Source organism: Pseudophryne corroboree, chromosome 3 (genome assembly GCF_028390025.1).
Source record: "Pseudophryne corroboree isolate aPseCor3 chromosome 3, aPseCor3.hap2, whole genome shotgun sequence".
NCBI classification, from domain to species: domain Eukaryota; kingdom Metazoa; phylum Chordata; class Amphibia; order Anura; family Myobatrachidae; genus Pseudophryne; species Pseudophryne corroboree.
The window spans coordinates 702,790,437-702,808,473 of NC_086446.1; the positions used below are offsets into that span (position 1 = coordinate 702,790,437).

Consider the following 18,037-nt stretch of genomic DNA (forward strand, 5'->3'; position numbering starts at 1 on the left):
GGAAGAAAATCGACAGGGCCGAAATTTGAACCTTAATGGACCCCAATTTGAGGCCCATAGACAATCCTGTTTGCAGGAAATGTAGGAATCGACCCAGTTGAAATTCCTCCGTGGGGGCCTTCCTGGCCTCACACTACGCAACATATTTTCTCCAAATGCGGTGATAATGTTGTGCAGTCACCTCCTTCCTGGCTTTTACCAGTGTAGGAATGACCTCTTCCGGAATGCCTTTTTCCCTTAGAATTCGGCGTTCAACCGCCATGCCGTTAAACGCAGCCGCGGTAAGTCTTGGAATAGACACGGTCCCTGCTGAAGCAGGTCCCGTCTTAGAGGTAGAGGCCACGGATCCTCCGTGAGCATCTCTTGAAGTTCCGGGTACCAAGTTCTTCTTGGCCAATCCGGAGCCACTAGTATCGTTCTTACTCCCTTTTGCCGTATAATTCTCAGTACTTTTGGTATGAGAGGCAGAGGAGGGAACACATACACTGACTGGAACACCCACGGTGTTACCAGAGCGTCCACAGCTATTGCCTGAGGGTCTCTTGACCTGGCGCAATACCTGTCCAGTTTTTTGTTGAGGCGGGACGCCATCATATCCACCATTGGTTTTTCCCAACGGTTCACAATCATGTGGAAGACTTCTGGATGAAGTCCCCACTCTCCCGGGTGTAGATCGTGTCTGCTGAGGAAGTCTGCTTCCCAGTTGTCCACTCCCGGAATGAATACTGCTGACAGTGCTATCACATGATCTTCCGCCCAGCGAAGAATCCTTGCAGCTTCTGCCATTGCTGTCCTGCTTCTTGTGCCGCCCTGTCTGTTTACGTGGGCGACTGCCGTGATGTTGTCCGACTGGATCAACACCGGCTGACCCTGAAGCAGGGGTTTTGCCAGACTTAGAGCATTGTAAATCGCTCTTAGCTCCAGTATATTTATGTGAAGAGACATCTCCAGGCTTGACCATACTCCCTGGAAGTTTCTTCCCTGTGTGACCGCTCCCCAGCCTCTCAGACTGGCATCCGTGGTCACCAGGACCCAGTCCTGTATGCCGAATCTGCGGCCCTCTAACAGATGAGCACTCTGCAACCACCACAGAAGAGACACCCTTGTCCGTGGCGATAAGGTTATCCGCTGATGCATCTGCAGATGCGATCTGGACCATTTGTCCAGCAGATCCCACTGAAAAGTTCGTGCGTGGAATCTGCCGAATGGAATCGCTTCGTAAGAAGCCACCATCTTTCCCAGGACTCTTGTGCATTGATGCACAGACACTGTCCCTGGTTTTAGGAGGTTCCTGACAAGTTCGGATAACTCCCTGGCTTTCTCCTCCGGAAGAAACACCTTTTTCTGAACCGTGTCCAGAATCATTCCCAGGAACAGCAGACGTGTCGTCGGGGTCAACTGAGATTTTGGAAAATTCAGAATCCACCCGTGTTGTTGCAGCACTAGTTGGGTTAGTGCTACTCCGTCTTCCAGCTGTTCTCTGGACCTTGCCCTTATCAGGAGATCGTCCAAGTAAGGGATAATTAATACGCCTCTTCTTCGTAGAAGGATCATCATTTCGGCCATTACCTTGGTAAAGACCCGAGGTGCCGTGGACAATCCAAACGGCAGCGTCTGAAACTGATAATGACAGTTTTGCACCACGAACCTGAGGTACCCTTGATGTGAAGGGCAAATTGGGACATGCAGGTAAGCATCCTTTATGTCCAGGGACACCATAAAGTCCCCTTCTTCCAGATTCGCTATCACTGCTCTGAGTGACTCCATCTTGAACTTGAATTTTTGTATGTACAGGTTCAAAGATTTCAGATTTAGAATAGGTCTTACCGAGCCGTCCGGCCTCGGTACCACAAATAGCGTGGAGTAATACCCCTTTCCCTGTTGTAGGAGGGGTACCTTGACTATCACCTGCTGAGAAAACAGCTTGTGAATGGCTTCCAATACCGTCGCCCTGTCTGAGGGAGACGTTGGCAAAGCAGACTTTAGGAACCGGCGAGGGGGAGACTTCTCGAATTCCAACCTGTAACCCTGAGATACTACCTGCAGAATCCAGGGGTCCACCTGTGAGCAAGCCCACTGTGCGCTGAAATTCTTAAGTCGACCCCCCACCGCTCCTGAGTCCGCTTGTAAGGCCCCAGCGTCATGCTGAGGGCTTTGCAGAACCCTGGGAGGGCTTCTGTTCCTGGGCAGGGGCTGCTTGCTGCCCTCTCTTACCCCTTCCTCTGCCCCGAGGCAGATATGACTGTCCTTTTGTCCGCTTGTTCTTATAGGACCGAAAGGACTGCGGCTGAAAAGACGGTGTCTTTTTCTGTTGGGAGGGGGTCTGAGGTAAAAAAGTGGATTTTCCGGCAGTTGCCGTGGCCACCAGATCCGATAGACCGACGCCAAATAATTCCTCCCCTTTATACGGCAATACTTCCATATGTCGTTTGGAATCCGCATCACCTGACCACTGTCGCGTCCATAAACTCCTTCTGGCAGATATGGACATCGCATTTACTCTCGATGCCAGAGTGCAAATATCTCTCTGCGCATCTCGCATATAAAGGAAAGCATCCTTTAATTGCTCTATAGTCAATAAAATACTGTCCCTATCCAGGGTATCAATATTTTCAGTCAGGGAATCCAACCAGACGACCCCAGCACTGCACATCCAGGCTGAGGCGATGGCTGGTCGCAGTATAACACCAGTATGTGTGTATATACTTTTTAGGGTAGTTTCCAGTCTCCTATCCGCTGGATCCCTGAGGGCGGCCGTATCAGGAGACGGTAACGCCACTTGTTTTGATAAGCGTGTGAGCGCCTTATCCACCCTAGGGGGTGTTTCCCAGCGCGCCCTAACCTCTGGCGGGAAAGGGTATAATGCTAATAACTTTTTTGAAATTAGCATTTTTCTATCTGGGTTAACCCACGCTTCATCACATACATCATTTAATTCCTCTGATTCAGGAAAAACTACAGGTAGTTTTTTCACCCCCCACATAATACCCCTTTTTGTGGTACTTGCAGTATCAGAGATATGCAAAGCCTCCTTCATTGCCGTGATCATATAACGTGTGGCCCTACTTGAAAATACGTTTGTTTCATCACCGTCGACACTAGATTCAGTGTCTGTGTCTGTGTCGACCGACTGAGGTAAAGGGCGCTTTACAGCCCCTGACGGTGTCTGAGACGCCTGGGCAGGTACTAACTGGTTTGCCGGCCGTCTCATGTCGTCAACTGATTTTTGTAATGTGCTGACATTATCACGTAATTCCATAAACAAAGCCATCCATTCCGGTGTCGACTCCCTGGGGGGTGACATCACCATTATCGGCAATTGCTCTGCCTCCACGCCAACATCGTCCTCATACATGTCGACACACACGTACCGACACACAGCAGACACACAGGGAATGCTCTTATCGAAGACAGGACCCCACTAGCCCTTTGGGGAGACAGAGGGAGAGTTTGCCAGCACACACCCAAGCGCTATAATATATATGGGAACAACCTTATATAAGTGTTGTTCCTTATAGCAGCTTAAATATATCCAATATATCGCCAAAAAATGCCCCCTCTCTCTGTTTTACCCTGTTTCTGTAGTGCAGTGCAGGGGAGAGTCCTGGGAGCCTTCCTCACAGCGGAGCTGAGCAGGAAAATGGCGCTGTGTGCTGAGGAGAATAAGCCCCGCCCCCTATTTCGGCGGGCTTTCCTCCCGTAGTTTTAGATAACTGGCATGGGTTAAATACATACATATAGCCTCAATGGCTATATGTGATGTATTCTTTTGCCATAAGGTATTAAAATATTGCTGCCCAGGGCGCCCCCAGCAGCGCCCTGCACCCTCCGTGACCGCTTGGTGTGAAGTGTGTGACAACAATGGCGCACAGCTGCAGTGCTGTGCGCTACCTTCATGAAGACTGAAGAGCCTTCTGCCGCCTGTTTCCGGACCTTCAATCTTCAGCATCTGTAAGGGGGGTCGGCGGCGCGGCTCCGGGACGAACCCCAGGGTGAGACCTGTGTTCCGACTCCCTCTGGAGCTAATGGTGTCCAGTAGCCTAAGAATCCAATCCATCCTGCACGCAGGTGAGTTGAAATTCTCTCCCCTAAGTCCCTCGATGCAGTGAGCCTGTTGCCAGCAGGACTCACTGAAAATAAAAAACCTAAAAAACTTTTTCTAAGCAGCTCTTTAGGAGAGCCACCTAGATTGCACCCTGCTCGGACGGGCACAAAAACCTAACTGAGGCTTGGAGGAGGGTCATAGGGGGAGGAGCCAGTACACACCACCTGATCCTAAAGCTTTATTTTTGTGCCCTGTCTCCTGCGGAGCCGCTATTCCCCATGGTCCTGACGGAGTCCCCAGCATCCACTTAGGACGTTAGAGAAACAGTGTTTCTAGTCAATAGATACTTTATTGTGAAGACGTGCTGATATTGCTAATTATAGACCAACATGATTATTTATTTGAAAGTGAAACATTGTTTCTGGACAAGAGATACTCTGTTGTGAAGATTTGCTGCTATTGCCAACAATAGTTCAATATGTAAAATCGACAAAAGTTTTTAAAAGCTTTTTAGTTTATTTTCTATCTTTTTGTTTTTTAAATTGTGTTAATTGCAGAGTGGTGTATATTACCCAAAGGATTCCGGGATCTTATTGAGAGGAGCAGCGGATCCTTATTGTTTGTATTGGACTCTAGTGAGATATAAGGAGTGGAGTGATTTTATCAAGTCCAAATGTGGTATTAAATAACGGCGTGAAACATCTAGGAACAGCACAGTGTTTCGAACTGTTTGTATCTTGCTGTATATATATATATATATATATATATATATATATAAACAGAAAGCAGGAGGCGGCACTCGGAGACTTTAAAATGCAAATAGTGTATTCAGCAAAAAACCAACGTTTCGGGGTCAGATGTACCCCTTTGTCAAGGTGAATAACAAGTGTGCAGTGTGGTAACATACCTTAAATAGAGAGATATCCCTCCGTGACTTCCGCCCGCCCGACCACGCTGATTCCCGCACCATTTCCGGTTGCCTGTATCTGACGTCAGCGCTGTCGTGTGCGGTCGCCGTAGCAACCAGGAAAACAGTCCGTCCTCTCTGCTGTCTTCCGGCTGTCGGGTCTTTCGTGGTCGCGTCTGGTTGCTATGGTAACCAGGCGTGCAGAGCGGCCGGGCTGCGGCGCTATGTGAAGAAAAGAGAAGTAGGAAAAAGTGAACCGTGTTAAAATTAAATGTAACAGTACCCTATCACCACTATCAGAGCTAGCCATAGGAGAGATCTCCACAAATTCTAAATGCAGTCAGCTATATTCAACAATTGCATTGCCGACCCTGCTGTTAGTCTAAAGGGGCTGGAATACCGCAAAACCGTGTAGGAGGATCGAGAGAAGGGCGAAAGGTCTGGATCACTGAGTCCCTACTAATAATCTGGGGGAGCTATCCATGACTGATCACCGGAGGAAGACATTAGATCACACAGTGATTGCAAACTCAATAGACATTTGCGCGTTATCCACAACGACTTGTGGAGATACCTCTAGGCTAAAGATGAAGGAATGTGCAGAACAGCTTATAGTGGCAAAAAGAAAGAGATGCTAACAGCGACATAATTAAAAGATATTAAAGCTCAATTTTTCGTTGAGGCCATTTGGATTAGTGGTCCCCAACTTAAAAATCCACCGAGTTTCCAGCTGCAGCAGTCTTCCATCCCTATCTCCTCCTCTAACATGTTTGGGGACATGATCAATAATCAGATAACGTAGATCCTTCATGGTGTGTCCAGCTAGTGCGAAGTGTCTCGCTACTGGTTGATCCGATTCTTTACCCTGTAGCGCTTGCTTGATGGCCGAACGGTGGAGAGCCATTCTTTCCCGGAAGGATCTTATAGATTTTCCCACATAATGAAGATTACAGGGGCATTTGATGATATAGATTATGTGGGTGGTTGTACATGTTAAAACGTATTTAATACTAAAGATCCTTTCGCTATGAGGGTGCTTAAAGTTTGGACCCGTGATCAAGTACTCACATGTTGTGCATTTTATGCATTTATAGCAGCCAGGTTTCTTTTCTAGAAAAGCACCTTGAGGTCGACTCTGCCTGTTTGCCTCTACTTGAAAACCGGTGACGTCCGAGTGGACCACTCTATCTTTGATATTCCTGCCCCGTTGGTAGCAGACCATAGGTCTTTTGTTGCGGAGAGAATGGAGGGCTTGATCCGAGGCCACTAGTGGCCACAAGGCTTTGGTGGCCCTCTGAACCACCGGGCTAGACGTATTATATTTGGTCGGGAAGATGATAACTGGTTTCTGTACTGGATTCTTAGGGGTTAACAAAGCTTCCCTGGGGATCTGCATAACTTCTTCTTTATGCTTCAGTAGCAGTTGATAATCATATCCCCTTTCCAAGAATTTTGTAACCATATGGTCTAGTTCTTGTTCCAGATTGCGGCGATCGCTAGTGATCCGCGATACCCTGATCATCTGTGATCGGGGTAATCCCTCTTTCAAAGCCTTAGGATGATGACTGCTTGCTTTGAGCAGGGTGTTCTTATCGGTGGGCTTACAGAATAGGCCCGTGTGCAGGATTCCATCACGGATGGTAACTTGAACATCCAGATAGTTCAAGGTATTTGTACTTGTCTGGTAGGTGTACTTAATGCTCGAGGCCCTGGAGTTGATAGAAAACATCAATGAATTTGGGAACGTTCACTGTAGAAGCAGGTGGTTTGCATATAGATCACAAATGATAGGGCTCACTATTCAATAACACTTTATAAAATTACTTCTGTTCATTATATAGTACAAACATTTAACTCACAGTCAGACAAAGCTTATTTGTGAACCGTAGCGTGCAGCACAAATGGCGGTCTATGATGTTATATGGCCATATTTGCTCAAATGTGTCTGTTTGCTCACTCTCCTCCTGTGTGATTATTTGTGATGCTTAGAACAAATCTGCAATGTATGGGTTTTTTTTTTGTCCCTAGGAATTTTCCCGGTTCCATAAAGAAATTACCCCCATGTACGATGGACTTCAGAATAACAGAGTTCAATGGAAAACACAATCTGATGTTTATGAAGAAAAGATGAAAATTTTAGAGGAGCAAAACAAACAACATGAAAACGATGTGGGGGTTAAGAAAGGTAATCGGTGATGTCTCTTTAGTTTTTACCATTGTCCTGAAATTATGGGAGAAATGACAGAATACAGATGAATACAGGTCCTGTGGGGATGCAGTCAGTTTACCTCCAATCAAAATCCCGACGTTCAAAATCCCGACACCAATTGACCGATGGTCAAAATCCCGACATGGACAAAATACCGACATTTAAAATACTGACAAGGTCAAAATACCGACATGTGAAATGCCGACAGGTCAAAATACCGACATGAGTTTTTCATGATTTTTTTCATTGAAACCGACTTGTTCATACTTTACCATCCCAATGGACCTAGAGGGGGAATATAATAGTGTGCCGAGCGTAGCGAGGCACCGTGCCCGAAGCATGGCGAGCGCAGCGAGCCATGCGAGGGGACGCGGTACACTTTATATGGTGTCCATTTTGACTTATGTCGACATACACACAAAAAACAACAAGAAAACGTGTGTCGGTATTTTGACCTGTCGGCATTTTACATGTCGGTATTTTGACCTTGTCGATATTTTAAATGTCGGTATTTTGTCCATGTCGGGATTTTGACCTTGTCGGGATTTTGACCATCGGTCAATTGGTGTCGGGATTTTGAACGTCGAGATTTTGATTGGAGGTATTTTATACCGATCCCGTCCTGTGTATTCTTATTTCTGCTGCGGGGTACACTGGGCTCCACAAGGAATGGACAATGGGGTGTAGAGTAGGATCTTGATCCGAGGCACCAACAGGCTCAAAGCTTTGACCTTCTTCCCAGAATGCATAGCGTCGCCTCCTATATCACCCCGCCTCCCTGCACAGGATCTCAGTTTTGTAGTTGGTGCTGCAGTAGCAGGCACTTAACAGAGGGGCTGCTCCAGGCATCCCTAAGAAGAGCTTTTTTGCTGAGGAAAAAAATGAAGACTTCAAGGGCAGCAGCAGTGTTACATGTCAGTGGACATTCACTGCTGCAGCTCCGGCTCTCCCCAGCGGCGCTGTACACTACCGAGCCCTGGTTGCCGGGTAACTACAGCAGGAAGCTTCGGTTTTCTTCTTGTCAGGCACACACGACGGGGGCTTTCCGGGATCGCGTGGCCGCGCTTCGGGAGGTGGTAAGTGGGTCCCGCTTGCGGGACCCGGTCTTTATCGCGATCTGGTGCGGTCAGTGGGAGGCGGGCCGCGCGTGCTGGCGGTTGGGCACTGTGGCAGTACAGGCGATCCCACTAGATCACCAGGGCATGGGACAGGTCAGGTTTTCTCTATAAACCGTTTTATTAGAGCCCGCAGTACCCGGTGGTTTTGCCAGCAGGGGGAGAGAGCTTGGACCTGAAGCCCCTCCCCCAGCCCCAGGGCGCCATTTTCTGCAAATGTTCCCGCCCTGGAGCTGCATATCTGTCTCTCCCTCACTCCCTGGCAGTGTCTGCGGCGCCATTATCCCTCAGCTCACTGTTCCTGGGAATGCTTGGGCAAATCCTCCTATGTAAAGCCACCTGGTTGTCAGTGCTGTGACTTTACAAGACACTTAAGTATTCTACCTGCCTTTTTTAGTCAGTGTTAGTTAAGAAAGAGTGCACCTAGTCAGGGTTTCCTAGTACAATTACCCTGTGATATACATCCAGTTCTTACTGTGTACTGTTATTATATAGCTGTGTAAGCTAGTCCAGTGCAGTATTATTGTTAGTAATAACCTCTGCATTGTACAGACTGTGACTATTTGTGTGTGAATTTGATAGCTGAGTGGTGTCCATTTCGTGTCTTTCACTCAACCTGCTATCCCTATATTCTATAACCTGAGGGGGCTTGGTGCGTCAGGTTTTATCTAATATAGGATTTTCACAAAGATATACTGTATTACGTATATTTCTCTGTGATTTAGTCACCATATCTCTCCTTTATCTCTGCTGGTGCTGACTACACAGTGCAGGGGTTTGGGCTAGAGGTATTGTGCTGCTGACAAATTGTACTGTGTTACCTGATACTGCAAGTTATATCATGTCTGCTTCTGAGGGTAACGGTTCTGGGGCTGAACACACTGCCGGTGTTGCTGAAGCCGCAGATACCTATGAGGAGAATATAGCAGCTTTGGGCTCTGGTTCTGGGGGCTCCTTGCCCCCCAGTGGGACGGTGGCAACGGGGGCAAATAATGACCCGCCGTGGGCCGCTTTTTCCACGCTTCTGCATACGCTAGTTCAAAAACTAACACCCCCTATGGGACCCCCAATGCCGGTGCAACCGTTTGTGGTCCCTGCAGCTAACCCGCCGTGGGCGGATGATTTATCTGCTCAAATAAAGAAGTTGAACCAGTCCCTGACTACTAAAAAGTCTGACCGTCGCTCGCCTATGTCCAAGGGGTCCTCTAAGCGAGCGCTTGTCTCCTCACAATCCACTGCTGTCACTGACACCTCGTCAGATGAAGACGGCACTTACACTGACCCCACAGGTTCTGACTCAGATACGGCTGATGGGGAGGGTGGTTCACATGTGGATGTTCCTGACCTATTAACTTAATTTTACAGATTACGGATGATCCCGTGCAATCCGTTCCTCCTAAGAAACCAGATAGGTTCAAGCGTTAGAAGGTGATTAAACAAGTTTTACCTCACTCTGACCACCTAATTGATATACGTCAGGAACCCGGGGAAAACCCGGGTACGAAGTTTGTGCCTCAAAAGAAGATGCTGGCTCGCTATCCCCTCGCGCCGGAGCTGTCTAAGAATTGGGAAACGCCTCCTCCAGCAGACTCGCATGTGGCTAGGATGGTGGTTTCCTCAGCTCTGCCGGTCACCACTGTCACATCTCTAAAAGAGCCTCTGGATAAACGTGTGGAAGGTTGTCTGAAAGCGATTTACACCCTCACGGGTGCTGCACAAAGGCCCACTATTGCAGCTACTTGGGCTGCAGAGGCCATTGAAGCACGGGCCTTGGAGTTAGGTGCTGAAATCTCCTCTGACCATGCTAGACAATGCTTGTCTTATATTGTCACAGCTTCTCGTTATATTAAAGAGGTGGCTTCTGATGCCGGTATCCTGGCAGCCAAGGCCTCTACTACGTCAGTCCTGGCTCGCCGGATATTGTGGCTGAGATCCTGGTCTGTGGATCTGGACTCTAGAAAAACCCTGGAGGTACTCCCTTTTAAGGGAGATATTCTGTTTGGGGAGGATTTAAATAAGATTGCGGCTGACTTGGCTACTGCCAAAACTGCCTGTCTGCCAAGTACTGCTCCTGTGTCGAAGGCTAAAGGTACTTCCTTTCGCCCCTTTCATCCTTCAGGTAAAGCAAAAGGTCAGGCGTATAACAAGCAGGCCCGCACTTCCAAACCTGGTAAGCCTAAGCCCAAAAGTGCCTGGGCGGCCCGTCAGCCAGCTTCCAAGACAGATAAGCCTGCCGCATGACTGGGGCGGGCTTGACTCTGGGGGATCCCAGGGTGGGGGCCGGCTTCTAGGGTATACCCAGGAATGGTTGAAGACCACTTCAGATGCCTGGGTACGGGAAGTCGTCACTCAAGGTTACGCCATAGCCTTCAAAAACCGACCCCCTCATCGATTTTGCCAGACAGATGTCCCGTTGGACAAGACAAAGGCAAACACTCTACAGTCGTAGTACAGGTGCCTCTTGCGCAGAGGGGCCGGGGGTACTGTTCTCCGCTGTTTCTAGTCCTGAAACCGAATGGGTCCTCACGGCCCATTCTCAACTTCAAGGCATTGAACAGGTTTGTGAAGGTTTCCAAGTTCCGGATGGAAACCCTTTGCTCTATAGTTCTGGCCTTGGAACCTGGGGACTTCATGGTCTCCCTGGATATACAGGATGCTTTCCTGCATATTCCTATAGCAGTGTCTAATCAGCAATACCTGAGATTTGCGATTGGCAACTGCGATTACCAGTTTCGGGCGTTACCTTTTAATTGAACAACGGATCCGCGAGTCTTTACAAAAGTCATGGCGGTGATGACGGTGGTACTCCGCCGTCAAGGGGTCAGGATACTGCCGTATTTGGACGACTTGTTAATCCTGGCAAATTCCCCAGAACTTCTCCTGCGTCATCTAGATGTGACGGTCCGGTTTCTGCAAGCCCACGGGTGGCTCATCAACTGGAAGAAGTCATCCCTGATCCCTGCTCAGAGCATGGTGCATCTGGGAGCACTATTGGACACTCACAACCAGCGGTTGTTCCTGTCTCAGGAGAAAGTCCTGAAACTTCAGGACAGGATTCGTTGCTTCCTATCTCGTCCGCAAGTGTCGATACATTCGGCGATGCAGGTGCTGGGCCTCATGGTGTTAGTATTCGACATGGTGGAGTACGCTCAATTTCACTCTCACCCTCTCCAGAGGCTGATTCTAGCCAAATGGGATGGCCTGCCTCACCGGATCAGGTCTCAAATGATCTCATTGACTCCGGAGGTCCGTCTGTCGCTGCTCTGGTGGCTCCGGGACCAACAACTGTGCAGGGGCCGTCCGTTCTGGATATCCGACTGGGTCCTGTTGATGACAGATGCCAGTCTAAGAGGTTGGGGCGCAGTGCTGGAGCAACACTCCCTTCAGGGGCGGTGGACCAAGGAGGAGTCCCTCCTCTCGATCAATATTCTGGAGTTGCGGGCGGTCTTCAATGCCTTGAACCTAGCCCAGCATTTAATTCAGAACCGTCCTGTTCAAGTACAGTCGGACAACGCCACCACAGTGGCTTACATAAATCATCAAGGCGGCACTCGAAGCCGCCTAGCAATGAAGGAACAAGGTCAAAAGGTCGACATGAGTTTTTAATGTTATTTTGGTGTCGTTTTCTTCGTAGAGTGACCGGGAATCCCAATTAGTGCACCGCGTCCCCTCGCATGCTTCGGGCATGGTGCCTTCGCTCCGCTACCGCTTCGCTCGGCATAGATTACCGTTCCAATCGTAGTCCACGTGGATCGTCAAGTATGAAAAGGTTCAAAAAAAGAAAAAAAATGTGAAAAACTCATGTCGACCTTTTGACCTGTCGACCTAGAACATGTCGACATAAAGACCCTGTTGACCTAGACACCCTGTCGACCTAGTTACTGTCGACCAATAGTGGTCGACCTAGACATTGTCGACCTAGTTACTGTTGACTTTCAGTCCGGATCCCGTTCCCTCTGGTGTCACTCCTGCCCAGGGTAATTCAGAAGTTCAAGCAAGAAAAAGGAATTCAGCTTCTCATAGCTCCAGCGTGGCCCACACGGCACTGGTTCTCAGACCTGCAAGGCCTATCGTCAGAGCGTCCAATTCTACTTCCTCAACGCCCAGAACTCCTCGTTCAGGGCCCCTGTGTCTACCAGGACCTAGCCCGGCTGTCTTTGACGGCGTGGCTCTTGAAGCTTCCGTCTTAAGGGCTAAAGGGTTTTCTGAGGCGGTCATTCAAACTATGTTGCGGGCCCGGAAACCGGCTTCGGCTCGGATTTACTATAGGGTCTGGCATTCTTACTTTGTTTGGTGCGCATCTTACGATTATGATGCTTCCAAGTTTAGTATAGCCAAGTTGATGGCTTTTCTTCAGCAGGGCCTGGACTTAAGCCTGCGTCTGGCCTCCCTCAAGGTTCAAATATCTGCCTTGTCTGTGTGGTTTCAGAGAAAAATTGCGACCTTACCTGATGTGCATACCTTCACTCAGGGCGTGTTGTGTATCCAACCTCCCTATGTCCAACCTGTGGTTCCTTGGGACTTGTCGGTGGTTTTGGAGGCATTACAAGAGTCTCCGTTTGAACCTTTTGGTTCAGCTGACCTTAAGTGGCTTTCCCTTAAGGTGGTGTTTCTGCTGGCTATTGCTACAGCTAGAAGAGTGTCGGATTTGGGTGCCATGTACTATAGTTCCCCATATCTGATATTTCACCGTGACCGGGCTGTTCTTAGGACTCGTCCCGGCTATCTACCTAAGGTGGTTTCTTCGTTCCACCTTAATCAGGAGATTGTAGTTCCGGCACTTGTTTCTCCTGATTTGTCTCCCAAAGAGCAGTCTTTGGATGTGGTACGGGCTCTCCGTATCTATGTGAAGAGAACTGCTCCTATTAGGAAATCTGATTCTCTTTTTGTTGTGTTTGGGTTTCACAAACGGGGCTGGCCTGCTCACAAGCAAACTCTGGCCAGATGGATTAGAATGGTGATTGCACATGCTTATGTGAAGGCTGGTCTCTCTGCTCCTGATCACATTAAGGCCCATTCTACTTGGTCTGTTGGACCTTCTTGGGCGGCCCAATGTGGTGCGACCCTTGAACAATTGTGCAAGGCGGCTACATGGTCCTCTGTAAACACGTTCATAAGGTTCTATGCCTTCGAAACTGCCGCTTCCCAGGATGCTTCCTTTGGACGCCGGGTTCTTGTGCCTGCTACAGTGCGTTCCCTCCCATAAGGAACTGCTTTAGGACATCCCCATTGTCCATTCCTTGTGGAGCCCAGTGTACCCCGCAGCAGAAAATTAGTTTTATGTTAAGAACTTACCTTTGTTAAAACTCTTTCTGTGAGGTACACTGGGCTCCACAAGGCGCCCACCCTGACGCACTTAGCTTCTTTGGGTTGGTATGGCATTAGCCGCTGACACGTCTCCTGTCGTGAGAATGCGGTGTTGTGGCTACTAACCGTTGTCGTCTCTTTTCCTGCTACTGCATTTGACGGGTTAACTAAAAACTGAGATCCTGTGCAGGGAGGCGGCGCTATGGGAAGAATGTCAAAGCTTTGAGCCTGTTGGCGCCTCGGATCAAGATCCTACTCTACACCCCATTTTCCATTCCTTGTGTAGCCCAGTGTACCTCGCAGAAAGAGTTTTAACAAAGGTAAGTTCTTACCATAAAACTCGTTTTTTTATTAGAGATGAGCAGGTTCGGTTCCTCGGGATCCGAACCCCCCCGAACTTCACCTATTTTACACGGTTCCGAGGCAGCCTCGGATCTTCCCGCCTTGCTCAGTTAACCAGAACGTGCCCGAACATCATCATCCCGCTGTCGGATTCTCGCGAGATTCGTATTCTATATAAGGAGCCGCGCGTCGCCGCCATTTTCACTCGTGCATTGGAGATTGAACGGAGAAAACGTGGCAGCGTTCTCTCCCTGAAAAGCTCCGTAATCTGTGCTCAGTGTGCTGCAAATATCTGTGCTCAGTGTGCTGAAAATATCTACGTTCTCTGCCTGAAAACGCTCCATATCTGTGCTCAGTGTGCTGCAAATATCTGATCAGTGTGCTGCATTGTGGGGACTGGGGACCACCAGTATATAATAATTATAGTAGTACAGTACAGTAGGCCATTGCTGTATCTTGCAGCTCTGTGTCACTGCAAGTATCCATTCCAGGGACGTGCAGTCAGGGGAGGCAGGGGAGGCAGTGCCTCCCCTGTCATAATGATTAAGATAATACAAAGAAGATGCATATGACACATATGTATCTTCTTAATATTATTCTTATCGTTGCTGTTTTGTATATGTGTTTGGGAGGCACCGATCGTGGTGCCTCCCGTTGTCACTGGGGAAAGTATGGGGAGTGGGGGGTGGGCACGGGCGGGGACTAGCCATGGGCTGTAAAAGCCCATTGAAAATATATGGGAAAGCGGCAGTGGCGTGCGGTGAGGTCAGTGGCTGGTGAGGCATGTCCGCTACCACCACCGCTATGGCCACTGCCAGTGCCCGCTACTGTACTGTCGCCCATGCCAGCTGCCAATGCCTGCTAAAGTCGCCGCCAATGCCAGCGAAATCTGGGAAGCAGCAGCAGCCAGGGCCGGTTAAAGAGAGCAGTGGAGGGTCTGCCTGGAAGTGGGATTACAGCTGCAGGCTGGTTGATAAAGACAATGGTAGTAATTGTCCCCCTCTCCATATACCCCAGCACACACACAGTAATTACCCCCCTCCTCTTATAACCCAACACACACAGTAATTACCCCCCTCCTCTTATACCCCAACACACACACACACACACACACACACACACACACACACAGTAATCACCCCCCCTCCCCTTATGCCCCAGCACATATTTAGTAATCACCCCCCCTTTTATGCCCCAGCACATATTTAGTAATCACCCTCCCTCCCTTTTATGCCCCAGCACATATCTAGTAATCCCCCCTCCCCCCCCCCCCCCCCCTTTATGCCCCAGCCTCTCCCCTTTTCCCCTGGCACACATGGTGTTTGATTGCCTGCCAACCCCTGCCCGCCCGCCCCCCCCCCCCCCCGCCCCATACCCTGGCACAGTGCACACATCTCTGTGCTGAGCACTGCTGTGTACGGTCCATGTGCTGTCCTGCTATCTGAAACATAGAGCGCAGGGCAGTCTATGGTCTGCAGTACGCAGCAGCGCTCAGCACGGACACGGGTGATGGCGGGACATGCGGGTCTGTACAGCGGCTCTCTACAGCGGCGCGGACACAGACATGTGGAGGGGCGGAGGATGACGGCTTATGTTGTGCTGCGGCGCCCCTGACGCTGGCCCTTACCTGGAGCAATCCCGGCGGCAGTGGGAGCGGGACCCGTCAATGAAATAGAGGTGAGCAGACAGGTGTTCTGGTGCAGGAGCCTCTCTAAGGGTGGAGGGTGGGCTGGACCCCAGGGGGGAGCTGTGATTCTGGTGCCCAATCATATCTGGCTCAGTGACAGGGGGCGTGCTTTGATATGGGCTGCAAGCACGCCCCTGTCACTGAGGCACTCACACTAGTGCCGCTTATAGTGCTTTTTAAATGGGCTTTTTACTGCCCATCTCTTAGCCCCGCCCCCTGCCCGCCCCCCGCTTCCAGTCCTTTATAATTGACCGCAAGAGGCACCGTTCTCGGTGCCGCCTAGACTAATTTAAACCTGTTTTACAATGAATACAATAATATAAAGCATTTACTTATGACACAGAATGTGTCATAAGTATCTCTTTGTATTATTGTAATCATTAATGACAGGGGAGGCACTGCCTCCCCTGCCTCCCCTGACTGCACGTCCCTGGAAAGCGGCACCATTAGTGGTGCCGCTTTCCATCAGGGACATGCTTTCAACCTATGAAAGCACGTCCCTGTCAGTGAGGCCACAGTGATTGGCCAGCGGATCCGTCACTGGATCCGCTGTCAATCACTGTGTGGGCGACGCTGGCGGAGGAGGTGCGGGCGGCGGGATGCGGCGGTGGAGCGGGCGGCGGCGGTGCGGGTTGCGGCGGCGGTGCGGCGGCGGAAATTACCTTTATCCTGCAGAGTTTGGCAGCGGAGCGGTTCCAGTTTCAAAAATGGCGCCTCAGCGTCATTTTTGAAATTCAAGATGGCCGCCGCGAGCCAATCACGGCTCGCCGCGTCATCGCCCCGCCCCCTCCGGCTGACTTATATAAGTCAGCGTGAGGCGGAGGAGAGTCAGTCCGACGGCGGAGGAGGAGCTGTGAAGAGCTCCTGAAGAATGAAGACGTCGGAAGTCCTGGCTGGGCGGCGGCTATGCGAAAGAGCTTAGCAGCCGCCGCCCACCAGGTGAAGACGCTGGAAGCCCTGGGGAGGTGGCGCCCCCCCAGGTGAAGACGCCGGAAGCCCTGGGAAGGCGGCGGCCACGCAAAAGAGCTTAAAGGCCGCCGCCCCCAGGTGAAGACCCAGTTTAATAAAGCTTATTTTCAAGACTTGTGTGGTGTTTTTATTTTAATATTTTCTTTACAGGTGCCAGCGGGCACTTTATGTCCGGGCATGCTGGCACTTGTGGTTCTCCAAGTGCCAGCACGCTGGGGCAGGCTTGCTGGGACCTGTAGGCTACCTGTAAAGAACAATATTACTATTCTTTGCAGGTGGACTACAGGTGCCAGCAGGCCCTTTGTGTCCGGGCATGCTAGCACTTGTGGTTCTCCAAGTGCCAGCATGCTGGGGCAGGCTTACTGGGACTTGTAGGCCACCTGTAAAGAACACTATTAACACACAATGAACCCCGCACCCACCGCCACCAGGGGTGCGGGGCATAGCACTGGGCTATCAGCCCAGTGCTGGTTATTGCTCGGGAGGGGGGACCCCATTTTAATTTTTTGGGGTTCCCACTTTCCGAGGAATTCCAACCCTGGGCTGACTGGCTGGGGGGCAGATTAATGTTATGGCAGGGGGACCCCACACTGAGTGTCTCCCCTGCTATGGCATTACTCCCCCTGGCTGGTTCTGCCTAGTGCTGGTTTTACTGGTGTGTTGGGGGACCACACTTTTTTTTTTTGTTTTTTTTCAGGGGGGGGGGGGGGGGGGGAGGGCTTGTTAGCTGCCAGTGCCTCCCCAACCAGTGACCTCACCGCACGTCACTGATCCATTCCATATCTGTGCAGCATTTTTGTGAGCAGTATATATAGTATTACAGTGCAGCATTTTGGTGACTAACAGTATATAGTAGTACAGTACAGTAGGCCATTGCTGTATCTTGCAGCTGTGTCACTGCAAGTATCCATTCCATATCTGTACTGCATTTTTGTGAGCAGTATATATAGTATTACAGTGCAGCATTTTGGTGACTAACAGTATATAGTTGTACAGTACAGTAGGCCATTGCTGTATCTTGCAGCTCTGTGTCACTGCAAGTATCCATTCCATATCTGTGCGGCATTTTTGTGAGCAGTATATATAGTATTACAGTGCGGCATTTAGGTGACCCAACAGTATATAGTTGTGTACAGTAGGCCATTGCTGTATCTTGCAGCTCTGTGTCACTGCAAGTATCCATTCCATATCTGCGCTGCATTTCTGTGAGCAGTATATATAGTATTACAGTGCAGCATTTTGGTGACTAACAGTATATAGTTGTACAGTAGGCCATTGCTGTATCTTGCAGCTCTGTGTCACTGCAAGTATCCATCCATTCCATTTTCTTCCAGTGATTTGGACCAATAATACCATTGATTAGAACGAATAATTCCAGTGATTTTGTCATTTTCTTCCAGTGATTTGGACCAATAATACCATTGATTAGAACAAATAATTCCAGTGATTTTGTCAT

The 18,037-nt window shown here is 49.7% G+C and overlaps 1 protein-coding gene across 1 annotated transcript in view; it reads left to right on the forward strand.

The window, feature by feature from the left end:
* The window catches only part of PDE6C (phosphodiesterase 6C), a 263,370-nt gene that overhangs the window by 216,250 nt on the left and 29,083 nt on the right, over window positions 1-18,037 (forward strand). Inside the window, exon 21 of the mRNA XM_063962080.1 lies at window positions 6,981-7,137. Within this exon, the coding sequence (XP_063818150.1) occupies window positions 6,981-7,137 (157 nt within the window). The remainder of the gene's footprint in view (window positions 1-6,980; window positions 7,138-18,037) is intronic.